This window comes from Stylophora pistillata, chromosome 6 (genome assembly GCF_964205215.1).
Source record: "Stylophora pistillata chromosome 6, jaStyPist1.2, whole genome shotgun sequence".
In the NCBI taxonomy this organism is placed as follows: Eukaryota; Metazoa; Cnidaria; class Anthozoa; order Scleractinia; family Pocilloporidae; genus Stylophora; species Stylophora pistillata.
Genome location: NC_142524.1, coordinates 14,522,621 through 14,550,328, shown reverse-complemented (window position 1 = coordinate 14,550,328; position 27,708 = coordinate 14,522,621). Strand labels below are relative to the sequence as shown.

Below are 27,708 nucleotides of genomic sequence, written 5' to 3'. Positions count from 1 at the left end.
GTCCTGACCATATCCTCAGCCAAAGAGTAAATAACAGGAACTTCTATCAGATAATGAATATATGAAGCTCATATATTTTGAACTGCGGTATTAGATACGTATGATGCACGATCCTCGCAGTAGATAGCGCTATTTAGGCAATAGCGAAAATCAGACCTGAAAAAAATCAGGCCTGTACATATATTCATTGTATCTGATTTATCACTTTCACGGGTTTATTACGAATCAACTTAACGGCCTGCTCCCAGTTGGCTTGTTAGCTCAATGGGTAGAGCGCTGCACTAGTATCGCAAAGGTCAGTGGTTCGAGTCCCGTGCGGGCCTGATTAGGTAGGGCTTCCATTTTCCCTTCTTGTAGTACGTAAACACTCGTTGACCTTGATAGTTTCAAATTTTGAATATGGCATTGATTAAACGACACGATAGAGCAGATGCGATGAAGAATAATCGGTGATGTTTCAATGTCGTTGAATCTTTAAACGGCTGGGCTTCCACGTTTGGCTTTGCCTGAGGAGGGTCGTTTCTGGGAATGATATCATCATAGGTTCCGCCGTCATCTTCCTGTTTGGACTCCATTTCGAAATAAATGTTCTCTTGCCCGACTTCGATCTTAGAATCCATGATTGGCTAGTATGATTGTTCCGTTTGTGAAAGAGAATTGCTTTAAATGCTTCTGGAAGTGAAACAAGCTTAGGCAAGCCGCAGGTCAAAAAGATGCTGAAATGCGATGCGATATGATCAAATAATCATTACTGAAGGCTTTCCAATGAAAGACAGCGAAGATTGACTGCTGCATGATGGACTTGTTTTTCTACGATAAGCTATACCGGTCAATTAACCCAAATTGATGATAGAAACATGATCTTACTAAACGATTTTGATCTCTTGCTAGACATCTAAGTTATCTACCCCCTTTATATTAGATTTTGCGTGAAATAAATGTTTTAATCCGTGTAATAATGATAATCTGCAGACGTCATGTAGATGATGAAAAGCCAAGAGTCACATCATGTTTATGTTTCTCAGATGAGGTCAAAGGTGGTTTTAATCGCCGTAACATCATCAAGGAAAAATCGTGACACTAGTTTCCTCCACTTATATGAGATGAAGTCGTAAAGCAAATGTACTATAATGGGTGAAAATATTGAATTTGCTTCCGTTTCTTACTACAAGGACAAGCCTATAGTCGTTGAATGTCTATTTTTTGTTTTTTAACTGAAGTGGCTCTGAGTCCTAAGAAATGGAGGCCTAGTGGAAATATATGATAGCAAAACTGAGTAAATGTGACCTTTACATACTACATACAAAAACATCAGAAAACTAAAGACAAGGCACGTTTTTACATTTTATCGCTATAAGATAAATTATTTCCAGCAGTAATATTCCTTCATTGGCTTCCACCACTTATATTAAAGGAAGTCGTAAAGCAACGTACTATGAAAGGTAAAAATACTAAATTTACTTACGTTACTTCCGGGAATCATATTTGAGACCAAAGACAAGTGTAGGAATCTTAATTGGCTTGATTCCTTCTGTTGTCGCGGAGGGCCGAGCGACCACTCCACGAGAATTAGCGACCGCCTCTTTCAGACCATGTGCGAAAAGAAGTGGGATATTTTCCTCCGTTGTGTTCAGTTGAGAATAAAGAAAAGTCGCGTTCGCGACATGGTAGCAGAGCGACTACATCCACTGCCGAAACTCCGACGTTAATCTTCCGAGGAGTAAAGCCCGATTTAAACCGGAGAAGAACCTTAACAAAGAAAAAGACAAAAATTACGAATTCGCTCGATCGACGAAATCAACAACAGCAGCCGTGAGCTGAACCGTCCTCTTAACCGAAATCGACGACAAGATGACAGATTTGGGCGACATAAGAAGACTAATTGGCCCAAGGAAAAGGCATGTCATTATCAACCTTGAAGCAGCGACAGAAATGAAGGAACGTCCCATCGATGGTGATTTAGAACAACTTTTGGACGAAACCCGTGACAAGCGAGACTGAAGACAAGGCACAAATTTTAATTTTATCGCTATAAGATAAATTATTCTAAGCAGTAATATTCCTTCATTGGCTTCCACCACTTATATAAAACGAAGTCGTAAAACCAACGTACTATGAAAAGTAAAAATACTGAATTTACTTACGCTTCTTCCGGGAATCATATTTGAGACCTAAGACAAGTGTAGGGATCTTAATTGGCTTGATTCCTTCTGTTACAGTGAGGCTCGATTCTATTCCTAAAAAAGGCTTTGAACTGCGAGATTTTTACAGACAGTGTTCGCGTTCAACTCCTGTGTGATTATGAAATTCCAGCTTCGCGTTATGTTAATGAAGGTCGTGCCGTGACAAGACAGAAGACAGCGGAAGACGATAAGCATCTCACAATTATTTCATGGTTGTGCGCTATTAAAAACAAACGTTTTCCTTGAAGAAATATCTTACATTATTATGAAACTTAAAGAAATTTTTTTCCTCAAAGTCAGGGTATTTTACCATTTAAATCAGCAAATTATGTTGCTCTGAATATATTATCTTCCCGGGATCTCAAAATAATAGTTTCCAGTTCTTTCCGCAACACTAGAGAAGACAGCAGAAGTCGAGAAACATCTCACAATCACTTTAGGATCTGCACTACTAAAAACAAAAGTTTTCTTTACAAAAACATCTTAAAATACCACGGATAGGCGTGCAAAATGGAAAAATGTAATCGAAATCTCCCAAAATTTGTCACATTAAAGCTCTTATAGAACTAATTTAGAAAATACAATATTCAGTTTCTTGTGATTGATATTTTCCGAGAGGCTCTTAAACCATAGCCTGCGAAGCAAGCCCTGGGGGAAAGGAGGGGGATTGTGGGGAGCGGAATGTGCGGAGGGGAAAGGGAGGGCTTGCTACAGACCCCCACTAACTAACGAAACGCCCCCTATTTTCATATTCATATCGTCTTGCATGTGTCAATCAGCGCCTCTCAAAATTAACCAATCAGAAAGCGCCATTAGCTAGAGCTCAGTGAACCATGCAAACTGTCAAAACAACAACTAAAACTTGCTCCACGTGAGCGAGAAATGTCAGACGACAAGGAGAATCTGGTATCAAAATCTAAGAGAGGGATAAGGCGAAAAGTTAATCCAGAGGCGTAATTTGCTGGTTTCGTGTAGTAGATTTAAGAATTAAATTTGGAAGTGGCTTCAAGAGTTTTGTAAACATTTTTAATTAGATACGATGAATATATGAAGTTCATATATTTTGAACTGCGGTTATAGATACTTATGATGCACGATCCTCGCAGTAGAGAGCGCTAATTATGCAATAGCGAAAATCAGACCTGAAAAAAATCAGGCCTGTACGGGATTCGAACCACTGATCTCTGCGATACTAGTGCGGCGCTCTACCAATTGAGCTAACAAGCCAACTGTGAGGGTCGTGCATCATACGTATCTATAACCGAAGTTCAAAATATATGAACTTCATATATTCATCGTATCAGATTTATCATCACGGGTTTATTGCGAATCAACTTAACGGCCTGCTCCCAGTTGGCTTGTTAGCTCAATTGGTAGAGCGCTGCACTAGTATCGCAGAGGTCAGTGGTTCGAATCCCGTACAGGCCTGATTCTTTTCAGGTCTGATTTTTGCTATTGCATAAATAGCGCTCTCTACTGCGAGGATCGTGCATGAGACGTATTTTAAATCAGAGTCAAAGGGAAGTGTATCTTCGCCGATCGCCTTCGAACGATCGGTTTTCACTTCGAAAATAAGTCGCACATATCTCAAATTATATGCCTTCCTTGTGCAAGAAAAGCTGACAGTTTTTGCCATTTTTATGAACTGTTGAATAAGGCCGCTTCTCAATGTCCGGATTCCAGCGATGTTTCGTCGAAATGAAAGTTCTCAACACCGACAGGAAAAAGTCCAGGTAGAAAGAGCTTGCGTGTCCGCTCCCCGGCACATGCAAAACCTACATCTAGCAGGGAGGCGTTGTTTGACTCGCCGACGAAAGGACAACCCTCAACTTCAGTGATGGATACAAATTTAAACATTGATGATTTGGATCCAACCTCCATCGGCTCTGCAATGTTGTGGTTAAGGGCAAGTTTGAGAATGAAGACGCCATTCTTATCAAGGCCCTACAAGTGGATGGCTGCCACAGCTATTCTACTTTGACATCGATTCTTGAGGGCAGAACTTCTCGAAATCACCGTCGTCCGCCATTTTCTAAAAGGTAGTCGCCACGAAGACTGTTTAGTTCGAGGGTTGATTGACAACGTGTTGCTCTCAGCCAATGGGAGTTTTTCGTCCATACGAGATCGGAAATTTCGTTGGTTAGTGGGGGTCTGTGGCAAGCCCTCCCTCTCCTCACCGCACATTCCGCTCGCCCCAAAACCCCCTCCTCTCCGCCAGGGCTTGCTTCGCAGGCTACTTCAACCACTGAAAAATGTGCTTCGCATCCTCGCGTGGTGAACAGAAACGGAATCAAATACCATGACTATTGCGATATAAGATGATTTTATGACTCTTCCTTTGTATGAAAGCGTTGTTGTAATTTCAAAAGATTCCAATCTTAATTTGTAACTTTTTTTTAAATCATCCTCTAAAACAGTTTCATCGCGACTATCAATTTTGCCATTTTTGAACGGCAAAAAACCCTTCCTGGTACATGGCTTTCGTCGTGCAAATGTTATTTCAGAAAAACAGCAATCCTTTTTCTTTCAATTTATGAAATAAAATTTTGGGGTAATTCAAACGGCAAGTTTTGAGAACTGAAAACATCAACGGTACTTGCTTGAAATTTACAACTTTTGAACTTGCGGTTGTAATGACGAATACAAGCAGTTCAAGAGTGAACTAAGACAGCAGTTTAAATAATTCGAGAATTCGATCCTTTTCCACCAGTTCAAAAAACTAAAACGATTATGACTTTGTAGTGGCAATTATCTGAAAGGAAATGCATTTTTATTGTGCGAAATTGAGCTGTGAACCTCGCTTCCCGTACCTGGGCATAATAATAATAATAATAATAATAATAATAATAATAATAATAATGGAAACTTTGTTTGTGTTTTTAAAAGTACAATTGTAAATCTCACTACGTATAGGAAATTTACAAATGCTGCTTGAGATTGGCATATTCAACACACACACAAATCAAAATTGCATCAAATCTGGGTTGTCTTAACTCCTATTTCTACAAAAAAAAGACGTAATATGTTGCTCTAATAGCTATATTTATCATTTTCTCGATTATGTAAAGTTGCTGCTTTTTGGCAATGCCTATGTCATTCATCATGCTTAAGAACGTACAGCATTCATCTGAGAAAACGCCAAGGGAGCTCATGGAGAGATTTACAAATTTCACACATCTAAAAGTTCTACTCATTTCGTTAATCAAGTTCCGATATTTTTCTTTTTTACGTACTGCATTGTTGTACAAGTTAGATTCGGAATCAACTGTTAATTCTAGAACATATAGGCACTTGGACTGGATTAGAAAAAGAAGATCTGGGCCCAGTTGTTCAAAGAGCGGATAACACTATCCAACGGATAAATCGCTATCCAGCGAATAAGCGTTAACAAAACGCACTGCGCTATCCACCGGATAGAGATTTTATCCAGTGAATAGCATTATCCATCCTTCGAACAACCGGAGCCTGGGCGATAATCTTCACCAGTTATTATTGAGGGATTTAGAAAACCAGTAACATCTGCATAGATTTAGGAGCTAACATTAATAATAATAATAATAATAATAATAATTTAATTCTTATTTTGCGCGCTTTCCATGAAATGATCAAGCGCGCATTACATCTCAATAATCTAAAAATATACTATGATAAAATTAAAGCATACAGAATATGTTAAGATACTAGCAACTATCATGATAAGATTTTAATAAAAATTAATGAAAAGCTTCCTTAAGGTAGTGCGTTTTCAGGTGGCACTTAAAAATCCCTAAATGTGTAATAGAACGAATCTTACGCGGTAATGGATTCCAAAGTGCCGGGGCGGCGACCTGGAATGATTTTTCTCCTAATGTAACCCTACTTATATAAGTTGGCGTTGCAAGCAACAAACCATCTAACGAGGATCTTAATTTAAAATTTCCTGGTCTTTTAACTGACACAAATTCTCTCAAATACGTTGGCGCAATTCCATGGATGGCCTTAAAAACAAATAGCAGAATCTTAAAACAAATGCGTTGCCTAACCGGTAGCCAGTGCAGCTCGTATAACAACGGCGTTATGCGACAGTAGCGTGGCGCGCGACAAACTAATCTTGTTGCGGCATTTAAAACGCGCTGAATCTTATTCAGGAGAGAGCTGGCAAGCCATATAAACGGCTATTGCAATAATCCACGCACGAGGTAACAACCGCATGAACGAGGGCTTTAGTGGTATCTGTACTTAATAATTTGAATATATCAACAAAGTTGAAATGGTAAATTTGCCACCGTTACGATTATAAAGGCTGACGTTTCGAGCGTTAGCCCTTCGCTCCGACGAAGGGCTAACGCTCGAGACGTCAGCTTTTACAATCGAACGGTGGCTAATTTACCATTTCAACTTTGTTGATATATTCAAATTATTTCGTTACCCCCACCGTCGCAGCCCCAAACAGTTTCTTTAGAAACTATCTATACTTAATAACCTAAGGATCCGACTTGTATTATGCAAATGATAGAATGCCGAGGCGCATTGTTTACTTATGTGGAATGACATATCCAGATTACGATCAAACCGTGAACCAAGTCTCGCGGAACTGCCATCCACACCAAATCTCGGCTTCAAACGATTTAGAAGAGTGTCGTGTCGAAAAGTGTCAAAAGCAGCGCTGCGGTCAAGGAGAACCAACAAAGTGACCTTTTGCGCCCTCCATATTCAACAAAATATCGTTCTTGACCTTGAGCAGTGTTGACTCGGTGCTATGGTTTTGCGTATACGCGGACTGGAGAGGCATATGCAATTCATTAGCTGTCATGTGGTCAATGAGCTGATTAGCCGCTGCCTTCTCTGACAACTTGGAAACATATGGGAGGTTGAGATAGAATAAATATATGAAAATCATATATTTTGAACTGCGGTATTTCATACGTATGATGGACGATCCTCGCAGTAGATAGCGCTATTTGAGCAATAGCGAAATTCAGACCTGAAAAAAATCAGGCCTGTACGGGACTCGAACCACTGACCTCTGCGATACTAGTGCAGCGCTCTAACTAATTGAGCTAACAAGCCAACTGAGAGCAGGCCGTTAAGTTGATTCGTAATGAACCCGTGAAAGTGATAAATGAGATAGAATAAATATATGAAAATCATATATTTTGAACTGCGGTATTTCATACGTATGATGGACGATCCTCGCAGTAGATAGCGCTATTTGAGCAATAGCGAAATTCAGACCTGAAAAAAATCAGGCCTGTACGGGACTCGAACCACTGACCTCTGCGATACTAGTGCAGCGCTCTAACTAATTGAGCTAACAAGCCAACTGAGAGCAGGCCGTTAAGTTGATTCGTAATGAACCCGTGAAAGTGATAAATGAGATAGAATAAATATATGAAAATCATATATTTTGAACTGCGGTATTTCATACGTATGATGGACGATCCTCGCAGTAGATAGCGCTATTTGAGCAATAGCGAAATTCAGACCTGAAAAAAATCAGGCCTGTACGGGACTCGAACCACTGACCTCTGCGATACTAGTGCAGCGCTCTAACTAATTGAGCTAACAAGCCAACTGAGAGCAGGCCGTTAAGTTGATTCGTAATGAACCCGTGAAAGTGATAAATGAGATAGAATAAATATATGAAAATCATATATTTTGAACTGCGGTATTTCATACGTATGATGGACGATCCTCGCAGTAGATAGCGCTATTTGAGCAATAGCGAAATTCAGACCTGAAAAAAATCAGGCCTGTACGGGACTCGAACCACTGACCTCTGCGATACTAGTGCAGCGCTCTAACTAATTGAGCTAACAAGCCAACTGAGAGCAGGCCGTTAAGTTGATTCGTAATGAACCCGTGAAAGTGATAAATGAGATAGAATAAATATATGAAAATCATATATTTTGAACTGCGGTATTTCATACGTATGATGGACGATCCTCGCAGTAGATAGCGCTATTTGAGCAATAGCGAAATTCAGACCTGAAAAAAATCAGGCCTGTACGGGACTCGAACCACTGACCTCTGCGATACTAGTGCAGCGCTCTAACTAATTGAGCTAACAAGCCAACTGAGAGCAGGCCGTTAAGTTGATTCGTAATGAACCCGTGAAAGTGATAAATGAGATAGAATAAATATATGAAAATCATATATTTTGAACTGCGGTATTTCATACGTATGATGGACGATCCTCGCAGTAGATAGCGCTATTTGAGCAATAGCGAAATTCAGACCTGAAAAAAATCAGGCCTGTACGGGACTCGAACCACTGACCTCTGCGATACTAGTGCAGCGCTCTAGTAGAGCGCTGCACTAGTATCGCAGAGGTCAGTGGTTCGAGTCCCGTACAGGCCTGATTTTTTTCAGGTCTGAATTTCGCTATTGCTCAAATAGCGCTATCTACTGCGAGGATCGTCCATCATACGTATGAAATACCGCAGTTCAAAATATATGATTTTCATATATTTATTCTATCTCATTTATCACTTTCACGGGTTCATTACGAATCAACTTAACGGCCTGCTCTCAGTTGGCTTGTTAGCTCAATTAGTTAGAGCGCTGCACTAGTATCGCAGAGGTCAGTGGTTCGAGTCCCGTACGGGCCTGATTTTTTTCAGGTCTGAATTTCGCTATTGCTCAAATAGCGCTATCTACTGCGAGGATCGTCCATCATACGTATGAAATACCGCAGTTCAAAATATATGATTTTCATATATTTATTCTATCTCATTTATCACTTTCACGGGTTCATTACGAATCAACTTAACGGCCTGCTCTCAGTTGGCTTGTTAGCTCAATTGGTTAGAGCGCTGCACTAGTATCGCAGAGGTCAGTGGTTCGAGTCCCGTACAGGCCTGATTTTTTTCAGGTCTGAATTTCGCTATTGCTCAAATAGCGCTATCTACTGCGAGGATCGTCCATCATACGTATATGGGAGGTTGCTAACTGGGCGGAAATTAATAAAAGCAATGTCGAGTCCACTCTTTTTAATCAGTGATTTTAGTAAAGCCTCCTTCCAACTGCTAGCAAATTCGCCAGATTCGAATGACAAGTTAATCATGTTCGTGATCACCGGTAACACCACATCCAAAACCTCTAGGACTACCGAAGTAGGCATTGGATCCAGCGGATATGATTTATTGGCAGCTTTCTTGATGAGCTCAGAGGCTTGCTCTTGAGACAACGTTTTAAAATTGACAAATGTGACACTTGCACACGTATCAGAATCAGCGCACTCCTTTTCACTGGCTTTTGGCATCTCTAAAGAAGTCTGCATATCAAGTAACTGATTAATTTTATCGATCTTATGCATAAGGAAATTTACGTAAACATTGGCGAGGTCATCTTGAGCTAGATCCTTTGGAAACCGACACCTCAGACGGTTCACACAGCAGCGACTTGGTGGTACTAAACAAGTTCCGTAGTTTGAACTGTTCTCAGCTATAAGAGGAATATAATACTCACGGCGCACACCATTCATGACAAACGTTGTGCGCTTTCGCGCGTCTTTGAAAGCGCGAAAGTCCTGTTGGGAGTTTTTTTAATTCGCTATTTCCTCTCCGCCTTCCGCCTTGTCTTTATAGCACACTTAATCCCACTGTTAAACCACGGCAAGCGCCGCCCACAGGCAACCACTTTCTCCTTTATTGACGCATGCTTGACCAGAAGAGATGTTAGTGTCAACTTGTAACTGGATGTTAGCTCGTTAAGGTCACTGAATTCCCTTGTGCAAAGTTCGGATTTAATTTTCCATATCCTTGCGTAAAGCATCAAAATCAATTGCGCATTTGATAACTTTGAAGCCTGGCTTGTACCAGTTATCTAAATATGAAAAGTATTCATCAAAATGTTCCATTTTGTCTGAAAGAAGCAATGATGGAAGAACAGGACAAACATTTTACTCACCTCATATATTGTTGAAAAAAGACCAAAATTCTTTAGCTGAACTAGATTGCGTGACATCCTGTTCGACTAGACCCAGGTAAGGGGGGATTTGGGCTTGGGCTTGGGCTTGGGCTTGGGCTTGGGTCCAAAGCAGACAAAAACTTTCCCTAATAGATCCAATAATCGAAAAAAAAAAATGCTATGTAGGCTTTTCGAAAAAAAAAACAAAACAAAACAAAATCAATCTTAAAACAGGAGCCGATCTCCTGTGGAAATTAAAATAGTGACACTGGTTCATCTTAACGCAGCCCTCGTGCAGACCGCCTGAGATGCTTCTGTGAAGTCCCCTGAGGAAAACTGGCACTCAAAGCTCAGCGGCTGTGAATAATCTAGAACTAAAATACCAAATGAAAATGTAATAAAATGACACAAGTTTCAGCTCCGCAAATGGATAGTGTCTTTATTTTTTTGGTTGTTGTTTTTGTTCTTTAGAGTTAATTCACATGAAGGATAAGTAACAGGTGGTAAACTAGATTGTAGAGCCTGAGTAGAACTTCAATAAGAGAAAAAGAGTTTCTTTTCCTAGTGTGTTTTTCTTGTCCAATGTTTTTCTTTTCTTTTAAAACAAATTCATGCCGTGGACACAGCGCGAAGGCAGCATAGAACCGTGTACTCAACATTTTTAAAGCGTCACTATTCTTTGGAAAATCACTTATTGTATGGGCAATGTGAGTTTCTACCGGTCAGAGAAAGTCTTATGGACAAGGTCAAAGTATTATACCATGATGAACTACTCTGTGAAGCGAAGAACCTGCCATCCGTGAAAGCTGAGTCATGTCGATGCCCGGTATCAATTGAGGTTCTTCCACAAGGGTGGGCTTTGAGAGCCACTAGAAAGGCAACGAGGTTTAGTGATTCCCAGCGACAGTATTTACATGCGAAATTTAAAGTTGGGCAAGCAACAGGAGTGAAACTTTATCCAGTGGATGTTGCACGTGACATGCGTTACGCGCGAAACCAGGAACCAGAAACCAGAAACCAGGAAGGGGAAAAACTGTTCACAGTGAGTGAATTTTTGACCGAACAGCAAATTCAATCATACTTTTCGAGACGAGCTTCTAAACTCCGGCATTCTCATTCGGATGATCCAGAATCTGATCAAGACGAAGATAATATGGCCGCTGAAGAGGAAATCGCGGACGAAAATGTTCGCGCAGTTGTGTTAGAGGAGGTGGGACTAAGGCATCCAATTGTTTTCGACACTTTCAACTTATGTGCCACGCACAAGGCAGGTAAACTGCGACAGCTAAGTGTTTCCATGCTGCATTCCATTTGCGAACATTTTGACGTTGAGGTGGTGAACATCAAAGGACGACGCAAAGCTCCTTACTTGTCCCTACTTAGAGAATGTCTGGTAGCATGCAGTTGTAGTAACAGTTAGAGTCTATACCGACTAATTAAGAGAACACTCCAACATCAGCACTCTTTTATTTTACGTTTCATGGGGAGCAAAAAACTTATAATTGGCTTGGAAATACGGCTTAATGAGGGAAATCAGGCCTTCGACTTTTATCAACTTTGTATATTCTTACCAAAGTATAGAACATGCCTGATGCTAAAATTGTACCTGCCAGAATCCCCGGCAGTCCTTCAGATCATTGGCTGTCTGGGTTTTAGCTATTAATATTTTTTATTTCATCACGGAGGCTTAAGGTTTTCTTCCCGGGTAATAGGCACCTAATGAGAGGGATGTTTGGGATTTGATGAGATGGAAGGATTCTCATTTTCTTTATTTAATTCCCAACACATGGGAGATCGGCTCCTGTCCCAAGATTGATTTTGTTTGTTGGTCTTTTTTCTAGAAGCCTACACAGCTTTTTTCCAGCGATTATGGGATTTACCTGGGAATGTTTTTGTCTGCTTTGAACCCAAGCCTAAGCTTAAGTCCAAACCTCCCCACCCCCACCCCTTTACCTAGGTCTAGTCAAACAGGAGGTCACGTAATCTAGTTTAGCTGAGTGATTTTGGTCCTTTTTCAACAATATATGTATACGAGGTGAGTAAATGTTTGTCCTATTATTCTATCACTGCTTCTACGGTTTCTTTCAGACGAAATGCGAACATTTTGACGAATACTTTCATATTTAGAAAACTGGTACAAGCCAAGCTTCAAAGTAAACTAATGCGCAGGTAGGGGAAGCGTTGTCAAGAGGTTTACAACTCAATTTCGCACAATAAAAATGCTTTTCCTTTCAGATAATTGCCACTACGAAGTCATAATCGTTTGTTTAGTTTTTGAACTGGTGGAAAAGGATCGAATTGTCGAATTATTTAAACTGCTGTCCAAGTTCACTCTTGTACTGCTTTTGTTCGTCATTCCAACCGCAAGTTGAACAGTTGTAAATTTCACGCAACCCTTGACGTTTTCCGTTCTCAAAACTTGCCGTTTGAAATGCCCCAAAATTTTATTTCATAAATTGAAAGAAAAATGGTTGCTCTTTCTCTGAAATAACATTTGCACAACGAAAGCCATGTAGTAGGAAGGGTGTTTTGCCGTTGAAAAATGGCAAAATTGATAGTCGCGAAGAAACTGTTTTAGAGGGTGATTTTGAAGAAAAATTAACAATTCAGATTGAAGACTGAAATCTTTTGGAATTACAACAACATTTCCATACAAAGGAAGGGTCATAAAATCATTTTATATCGCAATAGTCGTGGTATTTGATTCTGTTTCTATTCACCACGGCACGAGAGGATAAGAAGCACATTTTCGGTGGTTAAGAGCCTTTCGGAGGTGAAAATTCAAAAAAAATATTTTTTGGAAAATATCAATCACAAGAAATTGAATCTTGTGTTTTCTAAGGGCTTTAATGTGGTATTTACTTAAAGGGTGGTGATCAACGCATCATAAAACTTAAAGGAAATTTTTTTCTTTGAAGAGATAGCATTTGAAATCAGCAAATTATGAAGCTCCGAAAGCAACGTATCTTTCCAGGTTTTACCGTGACACAAAAAATGACGAAGTAGTGTTGGGGGCCTGTATGGGTAAAACCGCATGGCCTGGGTCCGAGTGTCTCGGCCGAGGATAATATATTCACGTTGCATAGGTTTATGAGGGGTTTGATTAGGGTTAGCGTTTAGGGTTAGGTGAATAAAGGGGGTTAGGGTTTGAATGTCGCGTAGGTGTACGAGGGCTTTTAGGGTTAAATTTCGTGAGTAGGGTTTTTAGGTTTAAAAAGTAACGGTACAAAAAAGTACAAAGAAACAAAAGAATTCAAGATGGCGGTGGGATTAACTATGGTTTATTTATTCACACTGCACGATATTTGAGTTGTAAATAGGTAACATAAACTAGAAAAGCTGTCATCATGTCTTTGTATAATTGATGGAAAATAGAATGTTCTCCCACGTTGGAATCAGAAGTTTCAATCTCGTCAATGTATTTAGTCACTTGTCTGCGTATTTCACAAAGATCTTGCGTGGTAGCTTTTTCTTTGACGACGGCAGATAATTCGTCTAGGATGGTTCCGGCCCACTGGGGATTCTGTTCAATCTCATCGCCCAAACAGTTGTTTTTCATATGACATGGTGTTTGAAATGAATGTAGAAATGTAGGAAGAGGTTATACATAAACGTAGAAAATGTCGCTCTGATTGACAAGCTGTCATAAAACATAGCGTATATAAAGTTATCGTTTCGTACTAACAATAGAGTATCACAAACTCGAGAGAAAACAATACCTGTCAATCATTTGCGAGGTAGGGAAAACAAATGCTTTCAATCATACGAAGTATGCAATAATATTAATATTCTGCCGTTCGAAAGATTTGAATTTTATTGGATATATACCCACTCTGAGTCCCCACGTGAGGACGCTATAATTTTCCTATACAACTAGCAGAGTTTCTAGCATCAGTACAGAAGTTGATTCCTCCAGCTAGAAGAAGCAACCAGAAGAAGAAACCAGAAGACTAGCTAGAAGAAGTGAAAGTCATGGCCAACAATAACGTAAGTGTTTGTATAGAGGAATGGTCTATTCTTTTAACACATCCTCTGAGAATTGGAAGTGTGCATGTTATTCACTTATTACCGGCGCGAGTGTTTAGTCATTGTTGATAAATTATATGCCGGTATTCACTTAATCGACGCGTGTACACATGAATAGTCAATGTTGTTGTTAAATTATAAGGGTAAAAGAACATTTGTGGAAGAGTTTGGTGACGATGATGTCTCCGACGAACTGATGACAAGGATTGGAAGTCTGTTCGATACCCCTGCTCCAGACAATGTGTTGGACGAAGAGATGGTTGAATTGGGAGAAGAATTGGACAGAGAGTCATCGCCCTTATTTCAATTCGACTTTCAACTGGTTGCAACCTAAAAAATCCCTCAACACCGTACAAAAACAACGCAGAGTGGCAAAGAAAAAACAACTACGCCCCGCTTCTAAACACGACGATATTGGGCAAGAAATTACACGCGGCGTGGCTGACATGTCGCGTCGCGTGATTGAAAAATCCAAATCGCCCCAAGGAAAAGAATTGAAAGAAAACGACCGGGTCATGTTTAATTTCTCCACCAAGAAGTTTAGTCATCCTCTGCAGTCAGCTAAATTCACCGTGGCTGAAATTGCAAATGACACCACGCGATTTGAGACATATATGCAGACGTTGGCTAATCAACTGAATTCCAACGAAAGTTTTGACGCCGACGATGAGTTTCAAGTCGACATGACTATCATTACCGAACCAGACGCCGGCGGAAGAACCAACCTCTCCATCTTGGGGAAATTAAACATGACCACCGTCCTTCGCCATAAACGTTCTATATTGCCCATCAAGAATTCAGATGACAACCTCTGTCTGGCCAGAGCCATCTGTCTCACCAAAGCACATTTCCACAAAGATGATGACAAAGAAAGTCAAAACCACTCTAATAATCTTCGTCACTACCCCATCACACTCACCCGTTGCGCCAAATACCTACACCATGAAGCTGGTGTCCCCCGAAGGTTCCTGAGGTCGAGAGGAATTGAAAAAAATTCCAAGAGTACCTGGCCCCCAAGTACAGGCTGAAAGTCATGAGTGATTTGCACTTAGTGTTTTATAGTTTTGGCGCCAGAGCGTTGTCCCAGGGAGTCTGGGGACCAACCCCTAATTTTATTTAAAGTCGCGAATAACTCAATATTCAAGATAACGGTCAGCCAGAGATCACGAAAAGATCTAAAAGAAGTATGGAATGCCCTACGAATTGTAAGTTAAAATTTCGTTAAACTCTCAAATGTTATTCGATATTTAAAAAAATCTATATTTGTTTTTTTAGTTTGACTTGCTTCCTCTGGCAACCAGTACAAAAATGAACGGCAACCATACATCAGAAACCTTAAAAGCCACAGTAACGCTTCAAAACGAAAGCGCATGGCTAGAAATATCGGACACGCACGCGCAGTTGAATGGGCCAGAATGAGCAAAGGCGAGTCACGCAACTCCTCACGACTTAGAGACTTAACTGAGAAAATAGATTTAAAATCCCAGTTACCTCCTTACTCCATTGCAAAGTCTCAAATGTTCACTGACAGTTATTTAGTACGACCCGAGACCCAAAATATTCCGAACATTGTCGGCCTCCACGTCGTAATCGTTGCGGTTTTTCAAGATTAACAGTACAGATGATGCTATGTAGTAACAGTATGGCGGCAGTGCAAGAACAACATCACCAGCTCTCCGCAGATGTCCTTTCGCCGGAAATCTTTGGAGTGTAACAACTTTGTTCACTGCGATTTTAAAAGCGTCGAAGCCACACTTCAAGACACAGTAAATCATATTTCTCAGGTCTTCATATCCATTGCGTTTTTAGGTCTTGTTTCTCTGTAATTGTGATATTTTCTGGTCGAGGAATGATGATATTCCTACGGAACCGTGCGGCGAAATCCACCATAAAAGTAGCACACTTCTTTGCTATTTCTTTGATCAACCATGTTGTTTTCAATCTCCCCGTGTAACCTGGCTTTCTTTCCGGTAACCCGACTTTCTTTCTTCCGGTCTCTTTTTATCTTATTGCCCGGAAATTTAAAACCTGGGGGATCTGAAGCCGGACTCTCCTGACGGCACGAAAACGCGGCGCGAAACTTAAAGGTCACCCAGCAACACAACGAATTATTTTGAATATGCAAATTTCAGCATCAGGAGAGCCCGATTTCCGGATCCCAAGATATTAATTATTTTCCGGTTAACAAGATTTCAGCATTACCTGTATTATTATACAGTGAAATGCCTGACAAAAATTTATCAAAAGAGGGGGTGAATGTGCTTATAAATGGAACAGTTTCTTCACAACACCTTAAAGTGCACCTATACCCAAAAATTTTTTTTCGCTTAACGAAATAAGCTTATTTTTTGGAGTATTTCTCTGCAAAAATTTCTTAATTTGCTCAAATCTTTAATTTTCTGTGCCCAGTCAAAATACGGAAAATCGGCCGCCATCTTGCCCCACGACCGAGTTTAAAGAGGAATGGCTCTAGCGGGTAATGTGACGTCAAATCGAGAACACGAAAGTCTGCATTTCACACATTTTCACTTGTTTGGGAAGGTTGTAGTCGATGTTGTCCGAAAATATGCCGACTAAGTGTGTTGTAGAAGGATGTAGCAACGCGCGAAATTTGCAAGAGGGTATCGCGCTTCGTGATACACATGGCTCTAGCGGGTAATGTGACGTCAAATCGAGAACACGAAAGTCTGCATTTCACACATTTTCACTTGTTTGGGAAGGTTGTCGTCGATGTTGTCCGAAATATGCCGACTAGGTGTGTTGTATGAGGAATGTACGAAGCGCGATACCCTCTTGCAAATTTCGCGCGTTGCTACATCCTTCTACAACACACTTAGTCGGCATATTTTCGGACAACATCGACTACAACCTTCCCAAACAAGTGAAAATGTGTGAAATGCAGACTTTCGTGTTCTCGATTTGACGTCACATTACCCGCTAGAGCCATTCCTCTTTAAACTCGGTCGTGGGGCAAGATGGCGGCCGATTTTCCGTATTTTGACTGGGCACAGAAAATTAAAGATTTGAGCAAATTAAGAAATTTTTGCAGAGAAATACTCCAAAAAATAAGCTTATTTCGTTAAGCGAAAAAAAATTTTTGGGTATAGGTGCACTTTAACTACAAACATCTGGACTATATTGGAAAACAAGCAATTGCTGGTGATCAAGTTGTGAACACTATACTGTTGCAGTGGGCAAGTTTAAAAGACTCCGAGAAAAACCACATCGACTTGCTTAACGACATTATACCTGGAACTGTTCTGAGAATAAAAAGAGATTCCAAACGAATGAAAGAACGCTTGCGAGTTACGACCATTCGTCTAACTGGGAGCTTAAGGGAAAAAACAGATCCGGCTCAAAAGAGCAGAGAAATAAAATTTTAAACGGCTGGACAAACCTCAGCATTTTGGCCAGTGATGTAATGAATTCCGGGGAGATGGAAGAAGAACTAAAGAGACTTGAAGCAAAAAAAACAGTTTTAATGGAAAGGTTACAGGAGTGTTATGGTGAAGTCGATGAATGGAGAAAAAAGTATGAAAATCTTGAAGACGAAAAGGAAAAGCTTTTTGAGGAACTAACAGAGGAAATCCTCAACAACCAGGATAAGAAAAAAAGTTCTAATCTAGAAAAAGAAAATGAAGAACTAAAAAAATATGTAAGAAAATTAGAGAAACAGCAAAGTAATGATGTCAGTGAGAGACAGTTGTTCACTAAGGAGATGGCAACACTTTCTAAACGACAGGTATGTCGTAGGTTAGAAGCTGTTCCAAGCAGAGCACGAAAAGCCTTATGGTTCAGCAAACAGTATGGTTTGGAACTTGATGCTTTGGGCTTTAAAGACAAAGAGGGAAATCAATACCCATTAAAGATGTCACCCTCCAGTAGTACATCATGTGCTCCTCCCACCCCATCACAAACTCCTGGCCCTACCCCTACACAACTTCCTGGTTCTACTCCATCAGCACCACCACAAGTCCGTGGTTCTACCACATTTACTCCATCTCAGGCCTCTGGTTTTATGACACCTACTCCACCACAAGTCCCTGGCTCTACCCACTCCACCCCAACAGGAACCTCTGGTGCTGCCCCACCAACAACACCACAAACCCCAGTTGCTGTGCTACCAGTCTCTTCATTAAACAGGACACCACCACTGGGCGATCAGGTCACAACACAATGTAAATGGAAGCAATATGACAGTTTGTTTGACAGTGATAAAGAGAAAGTGGAAGCAGTACTGTTGCTTATGGATAAGTTTGCCGTGGGTGATCCTTTTGTGCATGGATTGAGCATGTTGATAAATGGGATGCCAAGGTCATACCTTATTAAGCAATGCAGAGACAACCTTAATAGCAGCTGCACGGTAAAACCAACCAGTGGACCAGAGCCAGGTGCTCAAATTTCTTTCAAAGAATCTCTTATCAGCAAGCTGAATTCTCTTGTAAGTATATATCATTTGATTTAAAATGATGTTTATTTCTGTTTCTTTCTTGAAACAATTGTAAAATAATACACAATTTCAAACATTCCCTTCACTGACAGGCAGAGAAGGGTGAACTGTCTACTGACAAGCCAGTCAAAGTAAAAATCAGTGGCGATGGAGCGCAAATGACAAGACTGACCAACTTTGTCATACTCAGTTACAGCCTCCTTGATGATAATGATAATCTGTTAAATGCTAGAGGTAAGAAACTTTGTTTTAGGTCCACACCCTTTTGGTTCAACCAGGCAATTAAAGGGAACACTTAACCACTGTTTTTTTCTTTTCTGTTTGAAACCCACACCACACTTCTCTTCCATTATGTTTCTGTTCCATCACAAATGCTATTATACTAATCATTCATATTACATCATTTAGGTACCCACACTATTGCCATAATGAGTGGGTCAGAGTGCTATGCATCCTTCAAGGCAAATCTCAAAGATTCTTGGGATGAAATAAATAAAGTGATAGCTGATGGTAAAGTGGCAATAAACCAAGGACAAGAAGTACCTGTTGAAATTTATCTTGGTGGGGATTATAAGGTTAGATAGGGAGCTTTCGGTGGAAGAAGACCACTCACTATTTCATTCTTAATAATTTGCTTTATTTCTTCAGTTTCTTTTATTAGCTAGTGGCAGGTCAGCTGCAAACTCCATCTATGCTTGGTTGTGGTGTAAGATCCCCAAAGATCAAAGGTAAAGTGTTGTAAAATAGATACCTGAAGAATTTAGCTCAAAGCCACAGTACTAAACTTTTGAATTAATTGTCAAAACCTAGTAATCATAAAGCTATGCATGGTCAATACAAAACAGAATTTTACTCTAATTATAAAATGCTGCTCTGTTGATGCTATGAAAGCAGGAAACCTGCCATTTCTATTTCAGATGGGACATGTCCAAGGCAGGAGACTTTTACAGCAAACCCCCCATGGCATTCACTTTGGCAGATGTAAAAAAGCATGCTACTTTAACTGAGTTCTGCTGCATTAACCAACCTCTATTAAACATACCTCTCCATTGCATTGTCCTCGATGAGCTTCATCTCCTCCTTAGAATCACTGACGTTCTGGTATGCAATCTGATTGAGGATGCCATGGAGTGGGATGATCAAGAAGATTTTTTAAAGAAGAGAGGAGAGCCTAAAGGCTGTCAGTTAAGACATCTCACACACATGATAAACAGTTGTGGCATTACATTTGCTGTGTGGGAGAAGAAAGATGGCGATGGAAAGAGGATGGGTAAAATGGATTGGACGTCTGATGGGGGATGAAAGAAAAAAATTACTCAAAAATCTTCCTGCAAAATTGGAGCGCTCAAAGGATTCCATCCTCTGTAATACTGCCCAGACAGTTATTAAAATATGGAAGGTATTTTTCTGAGCCCTACATATAATCCATCAAATATTTCTGCTTGTGTGCGATTGGTCTAAATGCACCTCGCAACCTAATATTCCCCAGTTATTGTTGGTTTATGATCTTAATATACACGTAGTATTGGACATTTTTAATGTTTGTAAAACAATTAATCCTCAGCACATCCAAGTTCTAAAATTTTATCCACTTTCCTCAAAGGACTTTGCAGACATTTATTTCCACACAGTATCATCGTTGCCAGAGCAACGAGAAAAATGTGGAGCAAAGGTAGGGTAGGTCCAATATGATACAATTATTATGTTTGACTAACGTTTCCAAACAGATTTTTGCTAAATGCTTCATTCCAAAGAAAAGTATAACCTTATTCTGCGGATAAGAGAATGGATCAAACTTTTTCTGTTGCTTGCAAATTCCCGTAAGGGGTATGCAAACAGGAATGTGACACCTTATATGCACGCTGCTGCATATCACTTGCAAGATGTCATCGACAGATTTGGTAGTGTAAAACACTTCAGTGGCCAAGGTACTGTCAGTGTCACTGGCTATTTTAATTTAGAACAAACTACATGTATGGCCAGTGAAATAATACCAATAAACTAACTTAACTGGTTTCCCTTTACACAGGCGTCGAAAAAATAATGATGTGGCAAGAGCAGTTGTCCTTCACAAATCAAGAAACTGGGATAGCCCAGCAGATGTCATCAGAGCAGAGCACCACCTTTCACAGTTGAGCCACAGAGAGAGGAGAAAAAGAAAATACAACAAACAAAATGAGGATTTCTGGAGTACTGGAAAAAAAGAATTGATGTTTAATAAAGAGACAGTGTGTCAGTTCCCAAAATGTGCAAGCAACTGAAAGCACCTCTCTCAACAGCAATTACAGTAATGGGATGACCTCAACTGTCAATTCACAAAATTCTGGCAGGAATTCAACCAGCAATAAGAGAAAGCATGCAAGCACAAAAAGGAAAGCTGGTGCTACTACTAAAAAGTTTAAAAGAACCAAAAATAGATAAGGAATAACTGAACAGATCTTTTGTATACTGAAGTTAATATTAAGAAAAGCAATGTAGTATCATTGCTGTAGGTTACATTGCCTGAGAATAACATTTCAAGTCTTGAAAATGATTTATTTTTTTGAATGTACAATTTCAAGTTTCTGAATGTATTTGCTCCTAAATTTATACTGCACATTACTTTAGGCAGCAACTTTAATAAAGTCCACGGTTATCTTTTCTTGAAAAGCCTTTGTTGATTCAGTGATCATACCTTCTCTTATATGACAGTTTTTGGTTGACTGTGAAATAAAATGTCTTATCTTCATTGGGAACAAAACTTTTGTTCCCTGCCTATGAAGGTCAAGTAAACAATGCCAATTAGCAGGAAAAAATGATGGAGAAAATTCTTCTTGTGCTAAAAGTTTCCACTGTCCATTTATCACTCCCTTCTTTCCAAACAAATGTTGAAATACATCTTCTCTGAACTCCATAGTCACTTGCTTCCTTTGTTTAGATGCTTTCAAAGAAGCAGCAATGGCCACCCTAAGCCTGGAAACTTCATTTAATATGACATTCCTGTCTGGCTTGGGATGCTTGTAGTATCTATTCATGATTAAAATAAATACAAATTAACAGAATCGAAATGACCCATTATGCATTAAAGTATAAGCAAGAACCAATTCCAAGGCCATATTCTGGAACACGACGAACGGTAAACACTGCAAAAATGCTTACTTCAGACAAAGCTGGTTCAAATGCTCTTGAAGCTCCCATGAAGCCTCAAATGAACTAAAATTCTTCCATTTCACCAGATATTCTCTCCCCTTAAGAGTAAAAAATAAAAATATTTCAGTTTCCTATTAAATACTCGCAAAATTACGCGTAGTTTGCGGCTTAACACAATTGAAGCGTAGGATTTATTCAAATTCTCCTGACACACTACCTATGAATTAATACATTCTTTGTAGGAGAATATCTAAACTGATAATTAGCGAAAGTTACCTTTTCAGACCATTTCTCTGAACCAACTTAATGTTTGCAGAAGTCTTAGAAAAAATGTAATTATTGAGAATCAATTTACTAATAGCATAATCCCCTTTAAAACGAAATTGATAGTTTTTTTGGCCTGCATTCCGGGGATTTTCTTACGAGTTTCGCTTACCTGAATCACAAACTTACTTGCTGTCCTTGGCGGCTTGAAATTACACTTTCCACCTCGAAAAAACGCCCGCCTCGCACCGTACGTCTCCTTGCCTTCAATTCTCTACAAATATCAGCAACAGTAACGCTATTTAAATCCGCGAAAAAGCCGTTGGATCTCTTCCCACGCGTCCGACTTGACGGAGTTGACGCCATGTTGTTCAGAAGTCACGCTTAATTGCTTGTTGCTTCCCAGCCAATGGCGTGCACGGATTTAACTTCTGTGATTGGCAGGTCAAGTCACGCTCCAATCTTCCCATGTCCGAGATTTCTAGCCATACGCGAATCAGTCAAAAATTCCACGAATTGAAGGTTACACCATCGACTTCAAGATCCCGAAGGACAGCATCGTGTGGCAAAACTACTGGTTTTAAAGAACAACTGATAGCGAAACAAGCGACCGAACGACCTTGGAATCCGTTACAGCCGGGTCATTTAAATTCACGAAAGAAACGCATCATTTTCCAGAACAACCGACTGCCCAAAAGCGAGCGACTGACCGTTCTAGAAAATATGTCAATCTACACCTTTGGTGAAAGAACAGCAACTTAATTATCACTTCAAATTCCCTTCGCAATGCCGCCGAAAGTTGATGTAAAAACCCTCACGGGAAAAATGAACAATGCCGTTGGAATTCTTATGGAGTTAATGGAAGAATTTGAAACCATCTTCGCTATAAGACCGGGACTTGAAAGACTCGAAACAGTGTTCAATTTAGTGGAATCAAAGTACAGATCTGTTAAAAAGCAGCAAGAGGTGATCTCGGACAAATTAATTGAAGAAGGCGCTTCATCGGAGGATGAATTGGTGTTAATGAACAGAAAACTCGGGGACAAAGTCAAAGCTGATTTTCTCCAAATCGCCTTGAAATACGCAGCGTATCAAAGCGAAAATAATCATCCCAATGTTCCTGACCACACAGAAACCTTGAAAACGATGAGTTCTGCAGTTGAGAAAATGGCCGTAGCAATGGGATCGAAACCCAGCAGCCTTGAGCGATTGACAGTTCCGATCTGGGACGGAAGTCGCAGAACGTATCAGACGTGGAAAAGAGAGTTTAGACACTGTATGGCAAAATATGGACAAGACAAAGATGAGCAACTTCAAAGATTCCGGAAAGCACTGCCGAAAGGTTTCTTCTGGACAGATCAAGTCAAGACTTGTAAAGATATTGACCAAGCCTGGGAAATTCTCGAAAATGAATTCGCAAATGAGCGAAAACTTATGGACGAACTGTTAGCTGAAATGAACAATCTGAAACAAGTTAAACGAGACTCCAAGTCACTCACGCGTTACGCCACGACGATTTCCGTATTTGTCAATGATATGAAAGACAGCGGCTGCATCGTGTTAGAAGCGTCAGAAGCTCCGTTTTTCATGTCTCAGCTTTTATCGAAGCTCGATCCAAGAGACAACACAAACTTTGGAAGAGAGATGCAAAGAGCGGGAAAGGAAGAAAATGTGTCAAACCTCGTAACCTGGTTACATCGAGAGGCAACCCTCCGCTCCAGAGGCAAACGAGACAATGACAACGCCGACGAAAAAGAACGTACCCACCGAGGACCAACCTTTAGAAGAACAGATAACCACGCAGCTAACAATGATAGAACTCCTGAGCAAGAAGCGTTTCCACTCGGTTGTATGACGAAACACCAGTTAGCGGCCTGTCCCTTGTATCAAAGTTCAACTGTAAATCAAAGATGGGACGTAGTCAAACAGAGCAAAAGATGCCGGAAATGTCTCAGGCCACATCATACGAACGACTGTAGGAAGCCAGACGGTACTACCTGCGACAAATGCAAAAAGAACCACCACCGTTCTCTTCACAACGAGAAGATTAATTCGAATTTAAGCCCGCACGCAGTGCCTTTCCGAATGCAAGATATTCCTGCAGAAGGCAATGCCAACTGCGCCACTAACCACAAGAAAGATTTCAAGCTCATCACTGGTTTATGTCCTGTCCAAAAGGTCAAAGTTATGGACTCAGGTGGAACGCTTGTTGAAATACTAGCGATGATAGATTCCGGATCAAACACAAGTCTGCTATCAAAGAATGCAGCCGAACGACTTGGAATAGCTGAGACAGTTACCCATCTTACTATGAATCTAGCAGCTGGAGAGAAGAGGTCTGAAGCTTCAGAAATCATCGAAATCACTATTGCCTCGACCATAGAAGAGGATATCAGAAAGACACTGGAAGTATACACTATAAAGAAACCTTGTAGTGCCGCGAAGACGATCTCGAAGGGAACTATTGAACACTTCCCTCATCTCAAACCAGTGACGAACAAACTGCATCTATCTGGGGGAACAATAGATCTTCTAATTGGTACAGATTTCGTCGATGCATTCGTCGACATTCATACCTTGTCAGGGGAACCTGGAGAGCCAATTGCCAAATGCAACTGCTTCGGTTGGTACGTCTTAGGACAAGTTAACAGTTATAGGATACAGTCCGTTGAAGTCGGAACAGTGAGCATTGAAGACGACTTTAAGAAACTACTTTATCAGGACACGCTGGGATTTAAACCAACAGAACTGTGTACATGTAGTGAGAATGTGCTACGAGAAAACAAGTTCGTCAAGTCGCTGTCTGATTCAACTACATTGGTAGATGGGAGAATCCAAGTAAGAATGCCTTGGAATGAGAATGGACCCCCAAAACGCAGCAATTATGATATTGCCCTCAAAAGAATGCAGTCTGCCGAGAAATCGTTCCAGAGAAAAGGATGCTTCGAAATCGTAAATGACGAAGTCCAACAGCTGTTGCAACAAGACTTCATAATTAAAGTTCCTACAGAAGAAGTTGATCACAGCCAACCTGAATGGTATCTGCTGTTACAAGCAGTCTTCACACCAGAGAAGTCCACTAAGGTCCGCCTTGTTTTCGATGCGTCTTCAAAGGGTCACGACGGTCTTTCGCTGAACGATCACCTCGAGAAAGGACCTAATTACATTAACAGTCTTCCCAATGTACTTATGGGCTTGCGATGGAACGAAGTGGCTTACTCGGGTGATATCCGAAAATGTTTAATCAAGTCCTAGTGAACCCTGACGACCAAGTTTTCCATTAGTTCTTGTGGAGAAGCGACAAAAGTGAAACGCCCTCAGTCTTTCAGTGGCTCAGACTAAATTTCGGCGACAAGCCAGCACCAGACATCGCCTCAAACGCCATCAATTACTTAGCCAAAGTCTCACAAGTCGAATTTCCGGACGCAGCCCAAGAACTGCGAGATCACGCGTACGTGGACGATATCGCGGGCTCCGAAAGCAACTCAACAGAAGCCAAGAAAATAACGAAAGAAATTTACACCATCCTCGGAAAAGGCAAGTTTCAAATTAAGGTGTGGCACTCCAACTGCTCTGAAATCGATCAGTCTGGCGGTGAAAGATTTACAGATCTGCTTGGCCACAAATGGGATAAACAAGAAGGTAAGTTTACCTTCAAGAAAGAAAACGTGGTTGGTCTATTGGAGGGCTTCTCCAAAAGAAACTGCCTGAAATTTCTCGCTCAACTCTGGGATCCCATCGGACTTGTTTCACCCGTTACTATCAAGTTCAGAATTGATCTGCAAGCACTATGGAGTTCAGGTTACAGCTGGGACGACATCCTCCCCGAGAGTATTCAGCAAACATGGTTAGAGAATGTTCAGACCATAAATGATCTCTTATCATTTCAGTTTGACCGCAAGCTAAAACCAAGCAATGCAGTGGGCGTGCCTCAAATTCACGGATTGTCCGATGGTGGGGAACAGGCTTATGGTGCAGTAATCTTCCTACGATGGAAACTTACTGATGGAGACTACCAATGTGTTCCAGTCATGATAAAGGCTTTCGTCACACCGCTGAAGAAGAAAAGCATCCCGAGATTAGAACTGTTGGGCTCTTTAGCACTTGCAAAGATGTACGTTACATGTGTAAAGGCCTTGGAGTTGACAAAAGCCCAAGACTGGGAAAGATTCTTCTGGGTCGATTCAACAACCGTTTTGTCCGGGGTTAGAACGCCACCACGAGAATTCAAACCCTTTGTATCTACCAGAGTGGCTGAAATCCAAGAGTCAGTTGGGGCAGACCAAATTCGCTACATCAAGTCTAACCATAACCCTGCAGATGCTCTAACGAGAGGAATCCATCTTAATCATCTCGTGAAGTGGTCGGAGGGACCATCCTTTCTAAAGTTGCCAGAAGAAAACTGGCCCAACTTTCAAGACCACACCCAAGTTAACGCTCACGTGGACGATCCCGAAGCATTAAAAGAGAAGAAAGAATTAAAAGAGAAGAAAGCATTAAAAGAGAAGAAAGCATTAAAAGAGAAGAAAGCATTAAAAGAGAAGGAAGCATTAAAAGAGAAGAAAGCGTTTCAAAAAGAGAAGAAAGCCAGTAAACATTACAATGATTTCGCAGAAGTATGCCCTGAACTAAATCAGCCTCAATCTGAAGGAAATCCTATCCTTTCACATTTGTTGAAAACTTGTTCTACGTACTCCAAAATACGGAGAACTCTTGCCTACGTCTGTCGTTTTATTCGCAACGCACGAAAAATGAACCCGAAGTCAGGACCCATTTCAGTTCCAGAACTTAAGGCTGCCGAGGCCCGTCTTCTGAAGTGGAGTCAATTTCCCGTAGACGAAGGGAGATTGGATAAGAAACTTGTGGCAAAGAAGGGTGAAGACGGCCTCCTTCGTGCGCATGGTCGCCTTGAAGTTATCAGATCTCTCCCTGAAGAATTGAGAAAGCCTATTATCTTACCACAAGACCACCCGTTTGTAATCTTGCTTCTACGTGCTCTCCACGAACAACGTGGGCACTGTGGCTATAAGAGTTTAATGCACAAGGCCAGAAAAAGATTTTGGATTTTTGGACTCCGCAGAATGGCTAGGAACGTCACCTCAAAGTGTGTCACATGCAGAAAACTACGGAAAAGGCCCCTCAACCAGCTCCTGGGACAGATTCCAAACCTAAGAGTAGCAGCTGGCTTCCCGTTATTTTTAAACACTGCCATGGACATGTTCGGACCAATACAGATTAAGCTTGGCCGCAAGACTTTAAAGAGGCCCAAGTGATCATCTTCACCTGTATGACGTCACGTACGATCCATCTAGAGCTGGTCACTGATAAAACCTCAGATGCATTCTTGATGGCCTTTCGACGATTTGCCTGCCTTCGGGGCTACCCCAGTGTATGCTGGTCAGACCATGGAACAAATTTTGTAGGTGCCCAAGGTTACCTAAAGGAAACCACACAGAACTGGGATTTTCCCAAGATAAAGGGTGTCTTCTTCGATAAATTTGGCTGCGAGTTCAGATGGGAGTGGAACACACCACATGCGAGTCACCAAAACGGAGTTGTGGATACCTAATTAAGTCAGTCAGACAAGCACTTAACGCCACTTGCAAGAACCAAGCCTATTCTGAGGAACAATGGAGAACATTCTTGTCAGAAATTACCTTCCTGGTCAACGGACGACCGCTGTACCCCAGTTCCGATGATATCTGGGAAGTCCCACCGATCACTCCCAACGACCTTCTTCTAAGCCATTACAATCCACCCCCGCAG

The 27,708-nt window shown here is 40.8% G+C and overlaps 3 protein-coding genes across 5 annotated transcripts in view; 1 reads left to right on the top strand and 2 right to left on the bottom strand.

The window, feature by feature from the left end:
- LOC111340704 (uncharacterized) overlaps positions 1-27,708 on the bottom strand; it is a 185,804-nt gene that overhangs the window by 26,291 nt on the left and 131,805 nt on the right. The gene's annotated exons all lie outside the window — the stretch shown is intronic.
- Positions 20,482-22,420, bottom strand: LOC148728401 (chromodomain Y-like protein). Of its 3 annotated transcripts, XM_088763137.1 has the most exons (3): positions 22,132-22,420; positions 21,688-21,776; positions 20,482-21,555 (listed from the first exon to the last, which is right to left on the bottom strand). In XM_088763137.1, exons 1-3 carry the CDS (start codon positions 22,306-22,308, stop codon positions 21,153-21,155), a joined length of 669 nt encoding a protein of 222 aa, XP_088619263.1. In that variant the 5' UTR covers positions 22,309-22,420; the 3' UTR covers positions 20,482-21,152. The 3 variants fall into 3 exon arrangements, 1 of the variants encoding a protein (XP_088619263.1); XR_016002450.1 differs by lacking the exon at positions 21,688-21,776 and having other exon boundaries at positions 22,115-22,420; XR_016002449.1 differs by lacking the exon at positions 21,688-21,776.
- Positions 23,221-25,232, top strand: LOC148728400 (uncharacterized). The gene has a single exon (XM_088763114.1). The coding sequence runs from the start codon at positions 23,221-23,223 to the stop codon at positions 25,195-25,197; it is 1,977 nt and encodes a 658-aa protein (XP_088619240.1). The 3' UTR covers positions 25,198-25,232.

Excerpts from the sequence above, each read along its gene's own strand:
- LOC148728401 (XM_088763137.1), bottom strand. The coding sequence starts at position 22,308 with ATGGCGTCAACTCCGTCAAGTCGGACGCGTGGGAAGAGATCCAACGGC. Across the intron at positions 21,777-22,131 it reads CAAGCCGCCAAGGACAGCAA|GGGAGAGAATATCTGGTGAA; the intron begins GTAAGTTTGTGA and ends TTTACTCTTAAG. Across the intron at positions 21,556-21,687 it reads TTGAACCAGCTTTGTCTGAA|ATACTACAAGCATCCCAAGC; the intron begins GTAAGCATTTTT and ends AATCATGAATAG.
- LOC148728400 (XM_088763114.1), top strand. The coding sequence starts at position 23,221 with ATGGCAAAATATGGACAAGACAAAGATGAGCAACTTCAAAGATTCCGG.